General features: G+C 40.7%; 1 protein-coding gene across 7 annotated transcripts in view; it reads right to left on the bottom strand.

The window, feature by feature from the left end:
* ST18 (ST18 C2H2C-type zinc finger transcription factor) overlaps nt 1–22,810 on the bottom strand; it is a 215,821-nt gene that overhangs the window by 176,812 nt on the left and 16,199 nt on the right. Inside the window, exons 1-3 of one of the 7 annotated variants that reach the window (XM_064170761.1) lie at nt 10,155–10,238; nt 8,706–8,807; nt 5,213–5,497 (exon numbers count right to left, since the gene is read on the bottom strand). The exons of 1 other annotated variant lie outside the window; for it this stretch is intronic. Coding sequence is in view for 2 of the 6 variants with exons in the window: in XM_064170757.1 (XP_064026827.1) it covers nt 10,155–10,190 (36 nt within the window). In the remaining 4 variants the exon portion in view is untranslated. Of the gene's footprint in view, nt 1–1,220; nt 1,287–5,212; nt 5,498–8,705; nt 8,808–10,154; nt 10,256–22,810 lie in introns of those variants that run through there. 5 more of the 7 variants (XM_064170760.1, XM_064170757.1, XM_064170762.1 and 2 more) reach the window with 5 other exon arrangements.

The following is a 22,810-nucleotide window of genomic DNA, read 5'->3' on the forward strand; positions in this document are numbered from 1 at the left end:
TAGAAAAAGTTCCTGAAATCATAGAATAGAATCATAGAATCAACCAAGTTGGTAGAGACCTCCAAGATCATCCAGTCCGATCTATCCCCCAGCCCTATCCAGTCAACTAGATCATGGCACTAAGTGCCCCATCCAGGCTTTGCTTGAACACCTCCAGGCACAGCAACTCCACCACCTCCCTGGGCAGCCCATTCCAATGCCAATCACTCTCTCTGCCAACAACTTCCTCCTAACATCCAGCCTATACTTCCCCCCAGCACAACTCGAGACTGTGTCCCCTTGTTCTGTTAAATGTTATTTTAAAATTTGGTATTAAGTAAACATCTAAAGGAAACAAAAAAATAGGAGTAAAACTTTACTCAGAAGTTTGATTAATCTAATTATTATTGAAACACAGATCTTTAGTGACCTATGAAAAACACATATAGCTTCTTAGGCACTCTCACCAACCCATACATTGCAGTACTGCTATCATATTTATAAGAAAGTCAGCCACCAAGATTTACTACAGTAAATCTCACTGTACTGAAAGATTTCTTCCCCTTTTGAGGTGGATTTGCACAGCTATTCCTTGCTAACAGAGCCTGTGTGACAGTAGAAGACACAGCAGAGATGCAACTGTGAAAGATGCATGCAAATGGCTAGCCAAAGGGAAATACACAAAACATAGCTGCCTGAGAGGGTGCTTGCTTGAACCCTGGTAACATTAAGTAGGAAATGTCTCTAGGAGGAGGAGAAATGTAGTAAGATGAAAAATTTTGGCATTACTTTTGGAAGTGTATCTATAACCTTGTGAGTATTCATTAATATTCAGCAAGTATGGAGTGAGGCATAACTGTTGTACTGATGGCATTGATCCAGAAGCAGTCCATTGATTCCCACTTAACTTCAGTTTATCAGAACCTACTTAGTTCCCAATTTGTTTTAAACCACAAGAAGATGATTTTCCTATGATATCTTCTCATATGAAGAGAAGAACCTGAACAGAATTGATGGATTATCTCCATATACTAAGTGATTCAGACATGATTCAGCAGCTCACGTGTGTATATAAACACATTTAGTTAAAAGAGGACCTGGCAGTCTGGCATGGATGATAGCAGACTGAGTCAAGAGACTAAAACAGGAAATACTGTAGCATTATTCTCTATTTCTGTGGTCAGGGCAAGATGTTAGACCTTGAGTAGCCTTAGTTCAGAAATTTCAGGATTCTTGGTTACCTTCTGTCTTGTTTCTCCGTTGCAGAGTCTTGTCTTGGGATCTGAAGATAGCAAGAATTATATTCCCTTCAAGAACAAACATAGAACCTGAGTTTCACCTTGACTGTAGACATCTGTTTTAACTTCTTACCAGAAGACTGTCTCTTCACTCAGTATGTATTTACCATTCAGAACACACAGCAAAACTCTCCAGCCTATGCCCCTGCAGCCCCAAAAAGAATAGCAAAACCAAAACAGATCTAAAGAACAAAAGCAAGCCAGAAAGAATAGGGAGGGGGGAAGGAGGGGGAATCTAGAGCAGATTATCTGTTACTGATATACTAATGAAAGCCAGCTGATACTTCAAATGCTTTAGAAATCAGATAATCAGGACCAGTAAGTGCTGAATTCATGTCCTCCCACACACCACAACAGGACAGCAAAAGCCCTCAGATTCACACTGTCAGTAGTAAAACCAAAGTGCAGGGTTTGAGTGCCCTTTGGAGGCAAAGAGGGAAGAGAAATCTTATCTCTGTATTAGTGAACACAATGATCCAGTTAATTAATAGATATTAATAAATCTATTCTCTTCCATTTCAAAATTGTCACCATCTCTATCTGTTGCTCACCCTGCTAGCACAGCAGCTCTGAGTCAGTGTGATTTTGAGCTAACAGGCTGTGACAGTGACTGCAGACTTACTAACGACTCCCAGTAAACAAGCTGCTGGTGGTGAGACTAATAGAGGCAGACTTTGATGAAAGGGGTTAGGCTGAACCTGAGAATAATAGCTGAGGCAGGGAATTAACATCTTTTTTATCGACTCCAATGACAACTCAAGACAAATGACATCTTGTAACACAACAGCTGCTGCCAAGTTTGGCCACTTAAAATTTCACTCTCAAAGGAGCAGGCAATGATTTCTGAGCTTCACAGCAGCAGTTATTAATTTCTTCCTTTATGATAAACTTCTCTGAAGCTGAGACACCATGAAGACCTTTTGCATTAATGGGGGCAGGTAATAAAGGTGCTTATGGTGTTAAGAAATAAGGAAAACAGAGTAGAGCATGTTGTTTTCAGTGCTTTCAGAAGTATGTAGGATAATTTCTTTGGCATATCTGCACAGAGAGACACATACAAACACAAGTGACTGCACTACAATAGGTCCTTGGGCACTAATGGATAGTTTGCAGAACCGTAGAATCAACTAGGCTGGAAGAGACCTCAGTTTTCTTTTTTCTCCTGCATTTGTGGACTTCTATTGTAATGGGAAAAATCACAAATTACTCACACAGATAGAGCTACTCCACTTATCTGAATAGTAAAATCTGGGCCCACAGCAGAAACCCTACAAGCATTTCTACATGACATCACTAATTTTCAGGCCAAGCTCTATTTCTTAAAGTAAACTTAGTGATTTTTAAGTAGTTTTCCTGACAGATGAGCTCTCCTGTGTTATACTCTTATTACACATAAGCATGTCCTTTGAAGGCAGCAGGCACATAAGACCTGTCAGTGTTGAGCTCACTATGTCATGTGCTGCACACTGTGTGTGTGCAAACAACTTTTGAAAGCACACAGCCAGACCATCTGAAAACATGGGTGAGATGGCAGATTTTCCTTAAAAGCAATGCTCAACTACAGAATTAAACAGGTTGGAAGAGACCTCTGACCTCATCCAGTCCAACCTATCACCCAGTCCTAGCCAATCAACTAGACCATGGCACTAAGTGCCTCATCCAGGCTTTTATTGAACACCTCCAGTGACAGCAACTCCACCACCTCCCTGGGCAGACCATTCCAATGCCAATCACTCTCTCTGCCAACAACTTCCTCCTAACATCCAGCCTAGACCTCCCCTGGCACAACTTGAGACTGTGTCCCCTTGTTCTGTTGCTGGTTGTCTGGCAGAAGAGACCATCCCCCACCTGTCTACAGACTCCCTTCAGGTAGCTGTAGACAGCAATGAGGTCTGCCCTGAGCCTGCTCCTCTTCTCCAGGCTGCACACCCCCCAGCTCCCTCAGCCTCTCCTCACAGGGTTTGTGTTCCAGGCCCCTCACCAGCTTCATTGCCCTTCTCTAGACACGTTCCAGTATCTCAACATCTCTCTTGAATTGAGTCCCCAAAGAATGTTGCCTTTATGGTATAGTTTACAATTTATGTCACCTTCAACAACAGATTTGTGATGAAAGGCTTGGTTCAGAGCCAAAAGCACATACAAACATGGACATGTATCTCTCCTCACATACACAGGCTTTCAGCTAGCTAAAGAAGAGTAAATTTCCATCTCAAAATTATTATAGATAGCTCATGTTAGAATGATGTATTATATATAAACACATACAGCATCATCTATAAACATACATGGGATACATTAAAATCAAGGTTTAAGGAAATATTCAGAACAAGCTTTTGCTTAGACCTCATGATATTTTCTGAGCAAGAAATAATGATAGGCTAATTGCATGCCTAAGATTAGTGATGTTACTGTCTGGAAAATGCACTAAGAATGCAATTACAGCTACTCATAGTAGAACACTGAAAAGAAACCAACACCTCTTCTGTTCTCAGACAGAACTTACAACTAAGTGAACAAGAACTGACTCTAGATCCTGGAAAACCTTAGAAGAAAAAAACAACTTTGCCAAATTCAGCTCATGGCATGCAGAAAACTTGGTTCTATTCACAAGACTATTTATATTCTGCCAAGATAAGCTACAGAGGTCTACAGTTCATGCAACTCTGCTTTATTTCTTCCTGTCCTGATCACCCAAGTTGTCATGAAGGAAGAACAGGCACAGAAGTCTTGGAGTGGAAATATAGAAGTATTTATTTGCTTATTTGCTTTATTCAAGAAAATCTGTACTGCTTCTCTGCCTCTGCTAAACCTACTCAGAGAACTGATGAACCTGCAGGATAAGCTATTCCCCCCAGCAGGTCCTCGAAGCATATTTTAATCCCAGAAACAACAAAAAAACCCAACCAACAACATATGAAAAAAAAAATGGTCTTATAGCTCCCTGTTTAGGTAAAAGCTCTAAGCTGCTAGTCAGCTGGAGCTTGATGTTTAAGTCAGGCAAATATCTACAACTTGGCTTATTCCAGCACAAATAAAAGATGTCACAAATTAAGGGTGAGGTTAGAGGTGCTCTTATTCTTGACCAAACCAGGCTATCTCAAGCACAACTTTGAGAAACATGTGGCATCCAAGCACTTAATTGACAGAAAATTGAAACAAATATTTCAGCTATAGAGAAATACCAAATCATTTATTCATCTGTTACTATATGTTAAAAAGAAAATATTAATAATTCTACTGAAAGCTGATTGATAGCAGTCTACAAATACTCTTTATCATGAAGGACCTGACTAAAGGATGGATTGAGAGACATTCTGGGTACTCTTCTGAAGATATCCACAAATAAAACTTGCACTTTGAGTGTGGAAAAGATGTTTTATTTAACAAACTATTAGAGGCAAAATTCATCCTCTTCAGCTGTGCACAAATTTTCTTGTGGGTCTGCAGTATAGTGACAGCAGCAACTCCGCAGACATGATTCATTTCACATTTGAAAATGCTTCTCTTTTCTTTCTGCTCACACTGTCTGAAGCGCTACCTCCATTCCAAGAGGAAGGTTTTTGCTCTTACACATCAAACTTAAAAATTAAAACAAGTGCAGCTCTTTCCTTCACTGATACCCAAGGAGGAAGTTACCACTCCAGCACCACAGGTCATGTGTTCACCTTTTATTATCTAAGAAAAAACAGATCCCATATTTCCTATCTGGATCTACATAACACCTTTGAGTTAGAACTGCCTACAACACCAGAAGACTGAGTTAGAGTTTGTTACTTAATTATAAACTACTCCAATTGCTGTTTCACATGAACTATTCTTTCTTTAACATTTCCCCCTTGCTACCACCACCTTCTCTTAACCACCCATAGTAACACCACTTCACACTACATTTCTCTTGCTTTAAAAATAAACCACTTCTTTTCAAAAAGTCTTACTTGTTAGAAGTTAGAAAACCAGCTCCATGGGCTTGCTGATATTATGCAGAAGGGAGGTTGGTAATGACAAACTTGAAGAACTCTGATCTTAAAATCTGACCCACACACAGAGAGAAAAGTTTCCACAAACTTTGAACTCGTGTGACCAACTTCATCCTCAGCACTAGCTTCTCCTTTTTTCATATTCAAAACTTCCACTCCAATGTACACAGATTACTGTGTACAGGTTACTTTGCATTTACTTCCTCCTTGCAATCTTCATTGTTTACTTGTAGTCTTCCAGCCCTGCAAATAGGTTGATCAATGCAGCTGTTAAAAGGAGCAGCCACAACCTGACCTTGAACACCTTCAGGGAGGTTGTGGAGCAGAGAATCATCGAATGTGATCTTTGGTCACATTCGGTGATTCTCTGCTCCACAACCTCCCTGGGCAAGCTGTGCCAGTGTCCCACCACCCTCACTGGAAAGAATTTCTTCCTAACATCTAGTTTAAACCTTCCCTCTTCCAGTTTAAACCCCTTACCCCTTGTCCTGTCATTACAAGACCTTGTCAATAGTCCCTCCCCAGCCTTCAACCTTATCAAAGGCCTTCAACCTTCTAATCTCCTCTTCCTAATTGCAGAACAGTATTAAAAGAATGTCTGCAGTAAGCAGGTGCTAGTTAAAGATGCAGAGACCAAAGTTGTGCAATGTGATTGTTCCTCAGACAATTCTATCAAATGCACACCCTTGAAGGAAACTAAGAGAAAACTTCTCAAACCTCCCAGTTTTCAAACAGAAGATGAACCTACAAGGTAATGAAAGGAACATTTTGGAAGTCTGGACGCCAGGACTAGAATGAGCTAATGTGTAACAAACTCACTGAGAGCCATACACTTGGGAAGTTTGGAAACCTGATTTGAAATGCACTAACATTGATGGCAATCAGGAGTTAGATAACACTCCTTCACATGACAGCCAAAGCATCCATCTGCTTTCTAGAACATTTGCATGAAGAGTTTTGCATTAATAGCAATTATTTGCTCAGCATTTGCTTCCACAAAGCTTGTTCATAAATCATCTTGTGCAGCATGATTAAAGTCCTGGTATAGTGCTGGCTGAATGACCCCTGACACACCACTCAGTGGAAATAATCAGGGGGGGTGGTGTGGAACTCATCCTTCTGAGTAACACTACTGGGAATATCTGACAGAACAAACAGGCACTTCATATTGGCAGGAGGGTACTAGTCTGATAGCAACACTTCCAAACTTCACAAATCAAAGTTGCCAGTTGTCTGCTGATGTACACTTTGGACATTAGTACTTCATCTTCTCACTGTGTTTATTCTATGTCTCACACAATGAGGACTGTCCTGAAGTCATAAGTAGAAACAACAGTAAGAGGTTTCAGTGTACGATGAGCACAATATAACAATAACCACATAAGCAAGGTGCTAGAAGTCACTTAAAAATAGAGGGTGAACTTTAAGTGAAAGTCTGCATTAAATAGAAGTTCCTGAAGGAACACCTAAAAGTAAACAGCTACATAAAGTGCAGAAACACATGAACAGAAACAACCATGCAGCTGCAAGAGTGCAAAATCAGCAAAGTGAGACCCAACAAAAGGAGTAATATAGCAAAGTAAAAACGTGGTCATGAGAAAGCTAAAAGTGAGGAAAGGAGAATAAAGGTCAGAGGTAGGCTGAATCAAGTATTTTCATCTTTTCTAATTCAAGGACCACAAAACATCTAGGTAGAACCAACCATGTAGAAGTACTTCCCTGTCATACAGGCACATTATTTCCTCTTTGAGAGAGGTGGCAATGCTCCATGAAAATGGAGTAATGGAAAGGTCAAATAACCAATGAGATTTTTTGAACCTTCATTTGCCTAGCCCTCCAAAATACTAACTAGACAAATTAATTGCACATTAAAAATTCAATTTAGCTCATTCAAAGTATTAAATTAAAAAGAAATTTTACTAGAGAAGATAAAGCATTTTATTTCTTGTGGCTAAAATTAACTTGCAACCCTCTTCACAGGCTCTAGTTATTGGTACTTTACGAAGGAGGAGAAGGGTTCATCCTTTTGCTTGCCTATTTGACAGCAGCACCACAACAGACTTGTTGTGATCTCAGTTTAGTTAAATGTGTAGATGAAAGTAGTATCTCTACATCTTTTTTAAGGATGCATTTGTCGAATATAACCTCCATTCTTCTCAGTGGCTGGTGCTTCTATCACTAACTTAAAATTGAGAGGGTATTAACTCTCTCTGCAGCCCAGGAGGAGCATGAAACTCCACCACCTATTTCCCTGAAAGTACATCAAAGAGACAGAAAAATGAGACCTTAAATAAATGGTTTTCCACCCTTTCCCCCTCACAGCTATGTAATCTAACTTCAGTTAGGGTTGCAGGTTCAGCTATTCTCAGACAGAAGAACAGATACCCTTCCTATTACTTTATTCCACTGGCTTCTGAAAGAAATGCAACTTTCTCAATACAAATTTAATGGAACCTATATGCCACTCTGCACTGAAAAATGTTTCACCTGGCTGGTGAGTTAGTGCAACTTTTTGCACTTCTGGTCTGGTCTTTTCTTATTTACAGCATATGCTTATCAGAGGTTACTCTAAGTGCAGATTCTCTTCTCTAAGACAAATTCATCACTAGGCTGCAATTTTCTACTGTTCCCCTCAGTGAAATATCACACAGAATTCCTTAGTTTAATTTAACCACCAAATCCTCTGAGGTTCCTCAAAAGTGGGGTTGTTTTCACCTACCTTTGTTGTTGTGCTGTTATCTAACACATAGGACATAGCACATCGTGTATTAGATATTTCATTCTGCACCTGCCTGGCACTTGTTAGCATCTGCAAGTTAATTGCAGAGCTGCTATTAGTAGCTCCTACAACCTCTTCCATATGCAGGTGTTACCAAGTTTCCAAACTGATGGTGTAGAAAAAACTGAACAACCTTCCACATTTTGGATAGGGCAAATTTCCAAATAAAAATAAGGACCTCTCTTAAAAGGAGAGGTTCCCCTGCCCAAATTTACCTTAGATATTTACATTCTGGATAAGGCAAAGAGGTTTTTCAGAAAGGAAGTGAAGGCTATTTTTATTGGAATGAAATTCACTTTGGGGCTATACAAAAGTGAAGGCTGCTCACAGCTCTCAGGAAAGTTATTCTTCATAAAATATTATTATTGATTTAGGCTTACTGAATGCAAGCTACTTCTTAATGGCATCCACAGTAAATGAAATTAAATCTACAGTTTATATCTAAAGGAAGTTATTTATGGCTGTCTATGTGAACAGAGCAGATCTCACAGCCAGTATAAACAGTACTATGTAAAGGAAAAAACTGGAATGACTATAGAAAATATCTTACATGAAAAGCAATGAAAGAGAATTAGAGTAATATTGAGTGGAGGCTATTTTTTTTTCACTCTAACATTCCCTAAAACATTATCATTCATTTTTATGAGCCTCATGAAAATATGAGGTACTTACTCCAAGCACTTGAAGTAAGCATACAGGTGGCAAGGGGTGGTTTCTCTTGCAGCAGTGGAAGAATCATGGAACGTCAAGAAGTAATCCTGCTCTGTCAAACAACTACAAAAAGCAGTAGCACTTTCTTATTCTGCTTTTATCTTGAACCACTTAGAAGTAGCTTAACAGCACATTGGGCTCTTGGTAAGATTAAGCTTCAATTGCCTGTTCAGGCTGAGAAGATTTGCAATGCCACCTTCCAAGTGAGTACATTGATGACTGGACTTTCTTTCTATGGCAAGATAACCACACGTGAGAAAGGTCTGACTGCTGTTTCTCTTCCATAGGAAAATCCTGGCCATGAAATGTTAAGAGTGAGCATAAATCTTGCAATTAAATATTCCTCTGGGTAATTGACATGAATCTTGTTAAATCATCTTAAACTTCAACACACAAGTTGACAGCACACCGTCCTAGGATAGTTCATACGCTGTGTACAGAGACATACAAAGGACAGACCAAAATTGGCTGCTTTTTAAACCTCCTCACTTATGGTCCAATCTCTTTAAGCACTAAAGGAAATGAACTCACACCCCAAAAGCTGCTAAATATTGAACCATTCATAAACAGTCCATTAATTCTGCCTTGGCTGTCTTTGTTTCCTGCTTTAAGCATTGGTGTGCTTCTACAGCACTTACAAGTCAACCAGAGAACAAGTACATAGAGTTCAACACAGAGAAATATCTCTGGGTCAAAAGTTAAGTCAGGCAGGAGAATTTTATTGTATAAATTGTTATTTTAAGTTAAATGAACCTTTTTTTTCCAACAAACTGAGTCAAATTTGGTAGTTCCTTACTTTTGAGACATAGTGAAAGACTGGCTACCATAGCCAATTTGTTTCCTTTTCACCAAAGTTTTAGACCTTCCAGCTGCAAGGGGTTTTATTGCCCACTGGTTGGTTGGATTTTAACTTTATTAGTGAGGCCAATTATTCCTTTTTCAACTGGTAACTGCACTAAACCAAGGATTATCAACATTCTACAGTAGAACACATGCCTTGCAGACAGTGTAATAAGAAGAGTTAATGTCTGCCCCACAGGTCATTCCCCTCTGAGAGCACAGGTTTCCTGTTCATGAAAATGTTTTGTCTTTTGCCTGCATGCAAAACCTGACAGCTCAGCTTTTTGCTTGCTTTGCATAACCAGCTGCTATTGAAGAGCCACAAACAGCATCTCCATCATGAAGGAATACCAAATAGACACCCAATAACAAAAAGATGGATGAGTGGGTTAAAAAGAAAAAGAAAGAGGCTTTGCTTAGTGCAACCAAACTAAACACAGTTTGTTTTTTTTTTCCTATTTGTTGACCTGCATAGCTCTGCAAAGCTACAAATATCTGTGACTGCATTTAGTTGTTGCAAATAAAGTCTAAATACATATATAAGCACTTGATCTGACTTGGACAACATACCTTTTTAAAAGCTGGGGGTAAAAGTGTGTCCTTCATCCAAGGCTGTGGTGAAGCTTTCGGCCAAGGCTGTGGCACAAGTTCTGTACTCAAAGTCTTCTCTACCGCAACAGCCAGGCCGAGGCCAGTTAATGGATGAGAACCACCAGGATTAAGATATGAAAAAAAAGCTTCCAGTGGCTCTAAACTGCACTGAAAACTCCTTTACCTTCATCAGAATGACCTGAGGGTCACAGAAAGAGTGCCTCAGGGACTCCAAGTTGTGCAGTGGTGTATCTGAATTAAGTTACTGGAATTGGCTTACAATATACATTTCAATTACATTTATGCTTGATTAGTTCTATCATAATATTCATTTTAACCCTGGAAATAAAAGCTTTCTCTGCCGCTACAGACCACATGTACATGGACTATAGGCTAGACATAAAAAATTTAGACAAATAAGTGTAGCAGAATTTCCATCTCCTGAACTCTATAGTTAAGAAATGAAGGAATAAAAGACAGTTGCAGTGTTTCTATTGTTCACCATTTGAAAATGGAACATTTCCAGAGAAAGGCAAGGAAGCTGATGAGAGGCCTGGAGCACAGCCCTGTGAGGAGAGGCTGAGGGAGCTGGGGGTGTGCAGCCTGCAGCAGAGGAGGCTCAGGGCAGAGCTCATTGCTGTCTACAACTACCTGAAGAGAGGCTGTAGCCAGGTGGGATTGGTCTCTTCTGCCAGGCAACCAGCAACAGAAGGAGGGGACACAGTCTCAAGCTGTGCCAAGGGAGGTCTAGGCTGGATGTTAGGAGGAAGTTGTTGGCAGAGAGAGTGATTGGCATTGGAATGGGCTGCCCAGGGAGGTGGTGGAGTTGCTGTCCCTGGAGGTGTTCAAGAAAAGCCTGGATGGGGCACTTAGTGTCATGGTCTGGTTGATTGGCATGGGCTGGGTACTATGTTGGACTGGATGAGCTCAGAGATCTCTTCCAACCTGCTTGATTCTATACTTTAGGACCTAACCCTGCAATCATGAAATCTGGAAGTTGATATCTGACTTCCCTGAGATTGCTGAAAATGTAATTTTAGACAACAGGTGCAAAAATTGGAAGGTGTGAAATCACAGCTAATAAACAAACATAGAACATAGTAAATCCCTGCATCTTCCATCCCTTATCATGAATCAAGCATTTTCCACTGCTAAATTCACCAATGAAAAGCCTACAAGCAGTGCTGGCAGTTTGTCACACCTGTGCATCACCATCACCCTGATCAATTTAGAATGCAAACAAATCACAAAGGAACACTTAGGAAACTGCCATGTGTTGAGATACAGATTCCTAGTGTTGGCACAATACAGGTACTGCTAATTCAGCCTAATTAGGCAGCATATTTCACCACAGTTATTCAAAGACATAGTATCATTGTGGATCAGCTAGGAATGCTTTAAAGCTCAAGTATTTGAAGTGTGCTAGAAGTACATGTGGAGAATGAAGAAGGATGTTTCCCCATTTCTACTAGAAGATTATGGCAAGTGTTGGTAAAATGCTGTTCTATTTTATTCAGAACAGGCACACATTAATCATCAGCAATTTATAGTCTGCATGACTAATATAATCAGTCACAAGAAAGTATATCTGCTCTCATTTAGCATTCATTCACCATATCATTTATAATTATCAACTCCTTTAATCAGAAATAACCTTCTTATGGAAAAAGAAAGGCTCTGACTCCACAATCCAGATCCTTTTGTATCATCTTCTGAGCGTTATTTACTGACTTAGCATTTGTAATCACTGTTTATTCTATGAGTGGTCTACCCAACAACATGGGGGCTGTCACAGTTTCAAGTCACTTTGGAAAGACAACAAACAAGCTTTAAAACGTAACATTGCTCCAACCCTGTTGAAGTTCAGCCTAGGATCTGAACTCTGAAAGGGAAATTCATGCTTGCAGAAATGCAAAACAAAAATTACTGGGTGCAGCAGCTAAAAAAACATCCCTTCTGTTGCTTTGGGTTATGGTGTAGAGATAGGCAGTTTTAGGTCCAAATCTTCTCTTGGGACACATGGCTTATTTAATAGTAAAAAGACTGGGTCAGAGAGTGAGATTACTGTGTGCTGTAATCAGGGCTTATGAAAGCCCTTGCCACAAAGCAGCCCCTTTTACACTGCCTGCCTCGACTGGGAGTCCAGATGAGTCTCTAAGTCCGATTACCCTGCAGCAGTCAGGGGAGAAAGAGAATTTTGGTTGGGAAGTGATAGACCTCATATGAGGTTACAGGAATCATGTCCTGAGAACCCTCAAGCCAGTGGCTATCAGGCTTTTCCAGCGGAAGAAAAGCTTTTCTCACTAAATCAATCCCGGCCGAGAGATGCCACTAGAGGGAGAACCAACCATACTTACTGCAAAGCTGCTTGGGGCTTAGGGATACTATCGGCTGGGTGAGGGAGGTGGGAGCAGAAAACCAAACCCCCTTGATTCCAGGCGAAGACAGCCTCGATTTTAAAATTAACATGCTGAAAACTCTCTATAGGCTGAAGTATGTCAAACCTTTGGGAGAATCAGACACACAGAAGTTGTGGGACGTGAAAGGGCTTTTCCACTCACTGTTAGCAATAATGGATTCATTTATTGCAGCCCTGCTATCTGTTCAGCAGCTCCTAAGAAGCCCAGCAACAACAACAAGAGATTCTGGCTAGAATATCATTCGTTTGGAGACTGTAGGAGCCCGTTTCACTGTTTAATGTTCCTCTGTGCAGTAAAAGTCTTTTCTTCCTGCTTACCTAAGCATTTCTCAGAGTAATCTAAGCTCAAGACCCTTGTTCATCCTTTCCACAGGGTCTGTGAAGAAGATTTTTTCCTTCCCTCCCTCATTGTTAACAACTTTTGAAGTTTCTAAGGTCATAATTCCACTTCCTCCGTTTTCTCTGGTGTAAACCATTCTAATTCCAGTAACTGGTCCTACAGGAAAAGTCATTTGAATATTATTTTACTTTCATAGGGAATTTTAGATTCCTAATGCAACAACAACAGATCAACTTAATCCCTCAAATTCCTGACAAATCCACTGCTTTTGTGTCTTAGATTATTTTAATCAATCATATTTTTTCCTTATTTTGAGCATTCTTCCATTTCCAGCCTTGCTTTTAGGAACTGCAATGAATCTCATCAGGTCAAGTGACTATCAGATGAAGTAATTATTCTCTTATTTTCCTATACCCATCAATGTTTTTGCATCTGCTTCTGACAATGTGTTGGCTGCCTGATTTGAGCTTAAAAAAAAAAAAAATCTAAGCAGCCAAATCTTTAATCTGTTTCCTTCTGGAATACCTCTTGGTGTTACTTTGCAGGTTTTAGATGGTAAAAGGGGATTAGTCCCTCCAGGACAGAAAACTACAGCCAGCAGCAGCTGGTTGTTGATCTTAGGGAGCACTTGAAACTTGAACATCATGGGAAGCAAGAATTTGGGGGGTGAAGCAACTGAGTGAAAGGAAAAACTCTTAGTGATACCAGTGGAAATTCAGCAGGAGAAGGGAAAACATACTAAATTACAATTCCTAATGGAGACAGAACAAATAGATGTCTGCTCGCTCTCCTTAAGGTCACTAAGGAGTTAATGGGACCAGATTTCCAGGAAGCTCTTCAACAAATCAGGAAAGAGCAATGGGAAGGTGGGGATTCTTTGATACTTAGACTCTAAATTATGCTTACTTCCTAACTATCAACCCCACCCAGCAGACTTAAAATGATATTCAATTATTATGAGTGAATAAGACAGAAACCCCCCCCAAACAAATAAATCAGCCATGACTTATCAAAAGCCTGCTGAAGGCTAAAACTGCTGGAGCTTTAAAAGCCAACATTTGTTTCTGCTATTTCTGAGTGGCAGGAATCTGTGAGCTGTCTAGAACCTCTTCTAAAAGACAAAACTACATAAACCTTCCTCATCTGTGCTTTTTTCATGCAGTTAAGTTAGCTCTTTTTAAAACTACAGTAAGAATAGCAGCATGTCAGCTCATCATTCAATCTCTGCAAGCCAATTTTAACATCAAGTGTTAGGTTTTCAGAATATTATGCTAAAATGTTTCCTGGCAGAAGAATGATTTATTATTCAATCAGTTTTCATCCATACATCATATCAAGGGCAAGGGGGTCATTAGGAGCGGTCAGCATGCTTTTACCAAGGGGAAGTCATGTTTGACTAACCTGATAGCCTTTTATGAGGTTGCCATCAGGTGTATCAATGATGGTAGAACAGTGGATGTAGTTTATCTTCATTTCAGTAAAGTATTTCACAGTGTCTCCCACAGCATCCTTCTGGCTACACTGAGGGAGTATGGTCTGGATGATCAGGTAGTGAGGGAGATTGGGAACTGGCTGAAGGAAAGAAGTCAGAGTGTTGTGGTCAGTGGGATGGAGTCTAGCTGGAGGCCTGTAACTAGTGGAGTCCTACAGGGGACAGTCTGGGACCAGTTCTGTCTGGGAGAGGGCACAGAGTGCACTGTCAGCAAGTTTGCTGATGGCACCAAACTGGAAGGAGTGGGTGCCACACCAGAAGGCTGTGCAGCCATTCAGCTAGACTTGGACAGGCTGGAGGCTTGGGCAGGGAGAAATGTAGTGAAATTCAAGGACAAGTGTAGAGTCTGGCACCTGGGAAAGAATAACCTCAGGTATACATTTAGATTGGGGACTGACCTGGTGGAAGGCAGCAAAAGGGAAAAGGATCTGAGGGTCCCAGCTGATGGGAGGTTTACTGTGGACCAGCAATGTGCTATTGTGGCCAGGAGCACAACGCCATTCTGGGGTGTAATAAAAGGGCTGCAGTTAGTAGGTCAAGAGAGGTTCTCCTGCCCCTCTACTCTGCCCTAGTGAGGCTGCATCTGGAGTACTGCGTCCAACTCTGGGGCCCCCAGTTCAAGAGGGACATAGAACAGCTTGAGAGCATCCAGAGAGCCATAGAGATGATGGAGTGGAACATATCTCTAATGAGGAGACACTGAGGGAGCTGGGGCTGTGCTGCTTGGAAAGGAGGAGCCTGAGAGGAAACCTCATCAATGTTTATGAAGACATAAAGGGTGAGTGCCAGGAGGCTGAAGCCTGTCCTGATGACAGGACAAAGGGCAATGTGTGGAAGCTGAGGCATAGGAGGTTTGGGGTAAACATGAGGAGGAATTTTTAAGCTGTGAGGGTGACAGAGCACTGGAACAGGCTGCCCAGGGAGGTTGTGGAGTCTCCCTCTCTGGAGATATTCAAAACCCACCTGAACGCATTCCTCTGTGAACCAGTATAGGAGATCCTGCTCTGGCAGGGGGATTGGACTGGATGAGCTTTTGATGTTCCTTCTGTCCCCTGACATCCTGTGATTTTTTGCATTTACAAAATCACCACTGTGGAATTTCTCTCTGCATACAGACTGAAAACCACTGTAAAATAAAAGCAAAACATAAAAATTATTTTTTCTTTTAAATCTGATTCCCCAATAATGTTGATATTTAAGAATTTGGTACAGTAAACAATAATGTCTTATTCATGTTGTTCATTCAGGATAGCCAAAATCTCCTGAATAGAGATTTTAGCTCAGCCAACACCAAATCAGAATCCTGTGTGATTTATCCTCCACCTGACAGAAGTGTTAACATAAAGCTGATCCAAAACAAATGTTGTATTTGTCTATCTTACCTATTAAAGCCCAAGACCAGTCACAACAATTCTCTGTTCATGCTACTGTTGTTTCCAGGGATTTTGGTGCTGCCTTGTGTAATCTTATTCCACAACAGCAAGAGTGGATAGTATTTATGTGCCTTGGAAATTTCATGTTTTATTTATGCTACTTCTGGGCTACAGTGATATCAGCCCATGGGAAAACTAAACCTTTTTGCTGAACAGACTCCAAAATAGGTTTGGAAAGCACTACCACAAGCCATGTTTACCGAAATCTCACCCTTATTACTTTTTCCCCCATTATTACTAGGATCAGTGATGGATTTGGCTGCACCTGGAGCAAGGATTTCGTTTTCCAATTCAAAGAATGACAAACAAGGGGAAGATAAAAAGCTATGCAGGAGAACAAGGTAACACCTTGTGGCCATTTTTGGTCTTAGTTTAGCCATTGTCAATATGGTGGACAGGGAGGATCAGACAACTGTCAGCAAGGAACAGATGGACTGAACAGTAGCAGGACATTTTAAACGCTTTAGAAGATCATTATCAACAGCAAAAGGTCTGCAAAGGAGTATTGGGGAGATAAAAACACAGAGAGGGAACTAACTGGCTCTTTGGAATTGTTAATCAGCTGCTGGACATTTCCTGGTACCTGTGATGTAAGTGTTTGCATTAAAGAAAAAGCTGATGGGTTTAATCTAAGCCCTTCCATCAACTGAGCCAGAGATCTGATTCATGACCTCCTACATGAGGATGTTAAGAATCACATGAAAAAAAAAAAAAAGGTCAAACAAGGTAAAGCTGCTTTCAGATGAGCAGGTAGAAAATGTGAGTGTCAGACATCTGCCAGTAAATTTTGAAATATTTTTGAAGTGATCAGGCCACTCAGTTAACATTTCTGTTATTTCAGAGGTATTGCATGTGACTAAAGGCATAGCATGTGCAAGAATGTCTTTCTTACAGGCTGGCAAGTATTTGGATATACATGGAACTCACAAGTTTGAAAGGCAGAACATCTTGGGAATTTTTATATGCCAGTGAAAAACACTGCAGTCATTGCTCTCATAATCCTGGTCATTGGATAGTAAATTATGAGGCAAACTTCTGAGTCACATACTCTGTCTTCTTGTGACTTGGAGAAATGCCATTTGTCCACTTCAGTCAGTCCCTTCTCTGTATCTCCTTTGGTTATCTGGATAGAATGGGGGCGTGCTGCAATTAGTGTACTGTTGGGTGTTCTGCACAGGACACCCCTGAAATACTGAAAAGTATAAACTGAATGCTTAAGAACATATATCTGGAGAAGCTTGAGCACATATGTACAAAGCAAAAGAATGCTGGACAATAAGTCTACCTTTGTCAAAACCTCTGGACTGAACAAGCAAGGTCTCTTTGCGACTGTCTGATGGATTTCCTGGCTACTGCCTAAAACTGTGTTACTTACTAAATACTAATCATAAAGAATATATTTCTATCATTATTCTTACTAGAAGGTGGTTCTGGAACCTTATTCCTATGAAAAGTGTATAACATTGTTCAGTTTTCAGGCTCAAATTCCTGACTCGTTTGCAAACACTTCTTGCTGTGCTTGTTGCACCTTACCTCACTACCTCTCCTACTAATGTGTTTTCAGACAGTGTTAAGAAGAATGAAGTTTGACAAGGATGTGACCAAGCAAAAACATTCAGATCCCTTATCTGCTTTGTCTTAATAGCACTTCCACACATATACTCCAAGTAGGATTCCTCTTTCTTCTAAGTGGGCATAGTCCTGCAGAGCACTTCAAAGGAACTCCTACCTGTCCCTTCTGCAATGATGCTACATATGCCTACCTCTGCTGAGGTAAACAGAAATTGAATTTGCCATCTCAAGGCACTATGACATGAGTCATGCTCACAAGATAACTGAATCAGTGCTTCACGTCCTTCACTCCAGCTGTTCAAAGCCAAGAAGCTTCTACATCACATCTGTTCTGAGTAACTTCTCAGCTTGAATATTACATTTTATATTAAGCACTTCTATTCCATTTCCATTGCCTGAGGCTTCCAGACCACTTAGATATTAGCTATCTTTTGATATCTCAGATGTCCTTTATATTGATCACACCTTTATACTGGCACACTCAGTAAGTGAATATAGCAGAGTTAAGCTCCCTGAGGATTCCATTTAATAATACCCTTTCTTGCAATCAATACTCATCTTGAAGTACTGCCAGCTTTCCCTCCTCAACAGCTGACTCCTGGACTATCAAAAATCTAATATTCCCTGTCCTACCTACCCTGCTCATTCCTCATAACAGAATGAAGTTTTGGGCGTAGCAGCTTAGGGACATAATGAGACAAGGTTTTAAAGGGAAGGTTAATACTTCTTACTCAGCTGATCTGAGCATGGGCATAATGGGAAACACACAACCATTGCAACACTCACAGAATCACAGAAACATCCAAGTTGGAAAAGACCCTCAGGATCACCAAGTCGATCCTATAACCCTACTCAAAAAGATTCACACGAAACCATATCACTAAACACCACATCCAAACAACCCTTAAACATATTCAGTGGAGGAAAAACAAACACAACCTTCTCGTTACCCACAAAATACTGTCTGCATGTCTCACAATTCACCAAACACACACTTTGTCTAATAGAACACTGCACTTGTTCCACTTCTCCCTCCCAATGGCATCTCCCTTACTGCCACACAGACTGGCAGATCTGTTGCATCCCTCCACTGCTACCATTTGTGTGTGTAAATTTGTCAACGTGTATTTAATAAACAATAAATGCCCTCCCTGATCCTCAATTTTCAGCTTAATACTTTTCATTAGAAAAATAGCATTATCCTTCCTACTTACTTCTACAGTTCCTACTACAACGAGTGTCTGGAGTAGCTCAGTCTGCAGAAGAAGAGTCTAAATAGAGACCTCATTGCTCTCTACAACTACGTGAAGGAAGTTGGAGTAAGGAGGGGTCATTCTCTTCTCCTTAGTGTCAAGCAACAGGACTAGAGGAAACGGTTACAAGCTGCACCAGAAGAAGTTTAGGCTGGGTATTAGGAAATATTTATTCATTGAAAGGTTTCTCAAGCATTGGAATGGTCTGCCCAGGGCAGTGTTACAGTCACCATCCCTGCAGGTGTGCAAGTATCATATAGACCTGGCTCTTAGAGATCTGGTTTAGTGTTGACTCTGCAGCACCGAGTCAAAGATTGGACTGAATAATCTTGAAAGTTTCTTGCAACCAGATATAGTCTGTGATTGTTTGAAGAGACTAAAAACAATATCTTTTCAAAGGCAGGGAAATTCTGATTTGCTGTAAGGAATGAACTGTGCAGCAGCAAAGTAGGAATCAACAACTTTTAGAAATATTCAAAGCACTTACTGCATAAATTGAGAGGTCTGAGAGCTGGAATAAACTTTATTGGTTTGGGTACATTTATAGAATCATAGAATCATTTTATTTGGAAAAGGCCTCTAAGATCATTGGGTCTAACTGTCAATCCAACACTACCATGCACACTAAACCATGTCCCAGGGTGCCATGTCTACACATTTTTTCAACTCTATCATCTCTCTGGGCAGCCTGTTCCAAAGCTGGGACACTTTTTCAGTCCTTTTTTTCCCCTAATATCCAACTTCAATCTCCTGTGGTGCAACAGATCTACTTTTGCCAGTCACGCAGTGTATACAAAATAACAGGATGCAGTTTTAAGTTGGGGAACCTGGTGAAATTCCTATCCCTATCCACTAAGTCTGCATGGGATAGTTTGAAGCCAGCTGGAATATTTTGTGGAGAAGAATTAGATTCTAGGTTGTGTAAAGGAAACAGTGGTGATGTCTGCTTCACTCAAAGTCTTACTGAGATGTATAAAATTGGTTTTATAACAGAACATAAACATAGATAACACAGTTGCTTTCTCTGGCTCTGCCTGTCTCCCTTCTCTCCCTAACCTGCTGTCTGCCTGACTAATCCTTCCACTTCCTAATCCCCCCTGGACAATCCTCCAAACTCACCTTGAACGTAAGGCAAAGGCTGGGATAAGGTAGAGGGGTGGTAGGGTGGTTGGGAGCCCCTTCTGAGGACTCTGGTTTCTGAGAGGGCTGTTGTGTTTCTGTATTACCTGTTTAACATGTATATTATTATATAAATGCCTGCTGGTACATTGTGCTAAGCTCTAACTATAACACTTCATCCTAACTTCCAGCTTGGCACTGGAAAATCACCAGTCTGGGTGATTTTCACATGAGTAGGGGGGCAGGTAACACCCAAACCATCACACTGCAACTTGTGCAGAGCCATGAGACAGAGCCTGAGGGTACATTTCTTCCCTTTTAGTAATTTTGAGACGAAACCAATCTGCCAACTCAGACCTCAGCCAGGGATTAAAGCAGATATCAGAACATTCTTGCTCAAGGGTGGCCTTCTGCTTATCTGAACACCTTAAGCTGAGGCTGCCCGAAGACCCTGTGCTGTCTCTGACAGGTCAGTCCCTTCAGAACTTTGCAGGTACTGCAGAAATTGCCGGGTTTGTCAGAGCATGACATCTTGTGGACTGATGGTAGTACTACGAAAGGACTCACTGTTCTTAACCTAAGTATCAGTCACGGTGAATAAACCAGCCCACGGAAAGCCTGGTTCTTTTAAAACTGACTGGGTCGTGTACACAGCTGTCATCTCTTCGTGGATAAACAGCACTGCAGAGGATAAGCTTGTGGGAAAGGAGATACACAGGCAAACCCTATGTAATGTACAGGCACTGTGCCCAGGGGTGGCAACGTGCAGGGCTTGGGAGAAGAGAGCACCTCTGGTTACTCAGCACCTTAATGGCAAGAAGCAGGCTGTCAAGACTGCCTCGCTGCTATCTTCAGTCTCTTCTATTTTTCTTAAGCCAGTTTCTGGCAAGCAGTTGGAAAAAAGGGATAAGGATCCCTGGACATGTTGCCTGGCAGGCAGGTGGTAGGTCTCTTTCCAAACCTCTGAAGAATGGGAAAGGACAGACAGTATGGAAGAGATTAAGGGTTTGGGTTTTTTTTTTTCCCCCTCCCTGCTAAAAATGGAGAGCATTCAGGATTATTTTAAGGTTCAGAGCATGACTAAAAAGCTTGCTTACAAGACACATGAGCTTGCCTGGTTGTATCACTGGCTCGCATCACTACCTCCTGATTAACAGTAATGGAAAAAATCTGTCTCACCATTAAGCCTCTGACTACATTTGAATACATCCCCATCCACACCTCCTGTAAATCTTTCATGACTGACATACTCAAGAAAAAAACTGCTTCTTTATTTGAAATAACCAGGCAGCAGTGAGTGCAGCAGAAAAGCTGATCTGTGCAGAACCTAGGTAGGGCTGGGTTGTGGGGTTTGTTTATTTTCCCCTGCTGAAACTGGCTCCAATAGTTTTAGAAAAACTTTGCCTTTGCCCTCACATCCCCTTGGCTGCTTTTTCATTTTGCACCCAGGATCTCCAATGTGTTCTTTTTGTTCCAAGCCACCCATTTAGCTCTTCAGATGCAAATGGGGTAATGTTATGAAAGGTAAATATGGACAGGGAAAAGGAAGCTGTGTTTCACAAAAGAATCACTACCATTATTTAGGTGATCCTGCAGAAAGTGAAACAGGTATCCTGAACAGCTGCATCTCACTGAAACGTTGCAACACCACCATTTGTCAGGGTGGATGACTGAAACACTGTCTTTACACTTCTCCTACATAGTTGAACTTACCTTTACACTTTTGCCTGAGCAGAGAAGTGCAAAGAGCTCTGGAAGCTTGGAAAGAGTTTCCTATTCTCATTTTATGGATTTGAGAGAGGTGAAAGTTGTGGGCTGGTAAATAACCTCTGGATCCCTAGTCTAAACAAAAGGGAAATTCTAAAGCTTTTTATTCCTCACTTTAAATTCTTTTCCTAATGAAAAGATTCATCAGCTTAAAAATTACTTTCAAGTTGAAGTCTCAGCATGTACAGAGCAAATGCTGCAAAATTAGAATAAGATTAGGGGTAAGATCCAACCCAAGATTAAGACCTTATTGGTAGTGACTGCATCTCCACTGTACTGGAACCCATTTATGTGCAAAAAAAGCCAAATTCAGCTGTTAATCTCAAACTGAATCCCCTGGTGTACGGAATACAGAGAAAAAGATATACATGGTGCTAAGTAACCATCAATGTTACATCAGTTTACAGACAGATTAAAGATGAACAAAAAGACCCCCAAAACCACCAGACTAGTTAAGTACAGTATCAGAGTTAGGTGTGATTAAGAAAGGAGAAAAGAAAAACATGTTTATTTTCAAGGACATGCTACTGAAGTAATTGTACTCAGTTCAAGTTGACCCACATGGCTTACTCAGCCTGGCACAAACAAGTATGAACATAAGGGGAGCTAGGAATGATGACGTCAAACACTAAATCTAGCCTTCAATGGCATCTACCAGCCTCTGAGTCAAAAGCTGAGCTTTGGAGACCAGGGGAGAAACAAACCTTTTTCTAATATTTGCAAACCCAGAATGTTATCAAATCCCTCTGACTCTTTGCCCAAGCTGTGCTTTCTAATTCTCAAAGAACTGCTTAAGGAAGAGAAGAAAAGGTAAAGGAATATCCTATCCCTTAGCTTATGCAGATATTTACTAGCAGACAGCTGAAAGTGCAATTATTACATCTATATAAAAAGCCACGATAAGGACTAAGGAATCAGATAAATGATAAAAAGAAGTATTAAGCAATAACTGATCAGTAATCATCAGAAAAAGAACAACAATGCAGTTCCAACTCCAGATTTCTTCCCTGCCTTCCTTTTCTTGCTGTCAATTCCCCACTGAGAACTGCTTTAAAATGCTTCTAATAGCAATTTATTGTTTTTAAAATAGCAAAGCATAACTTCCCAGGACTACAAACAAAGTGATGGCTGTACCACAAGGACAAGACTCTTTCTATCCGCATTTAAGCAATAAACCCTAAGTATTGCAGTAGGTCAGGAGTATTATATCCATCATTTTTCACCCAAAAATAAGCAGTAA

The sequence above is a fragment of the Pogoniulus pusillus genome, chromosome 34, assembly GCF_015220805.1.
Source record: "Pogoniulus pusillus isolate bPogPus1 chromosome 34, bPogPus1.pri, whole genome shotgun sequence".
NCBI classification, from domain to species: Eukaryota; Metazoa; Chordata; class Aves; order Piciformes; family Lybiidae; genus Pogoniulus; species Pogoniulus pusillus.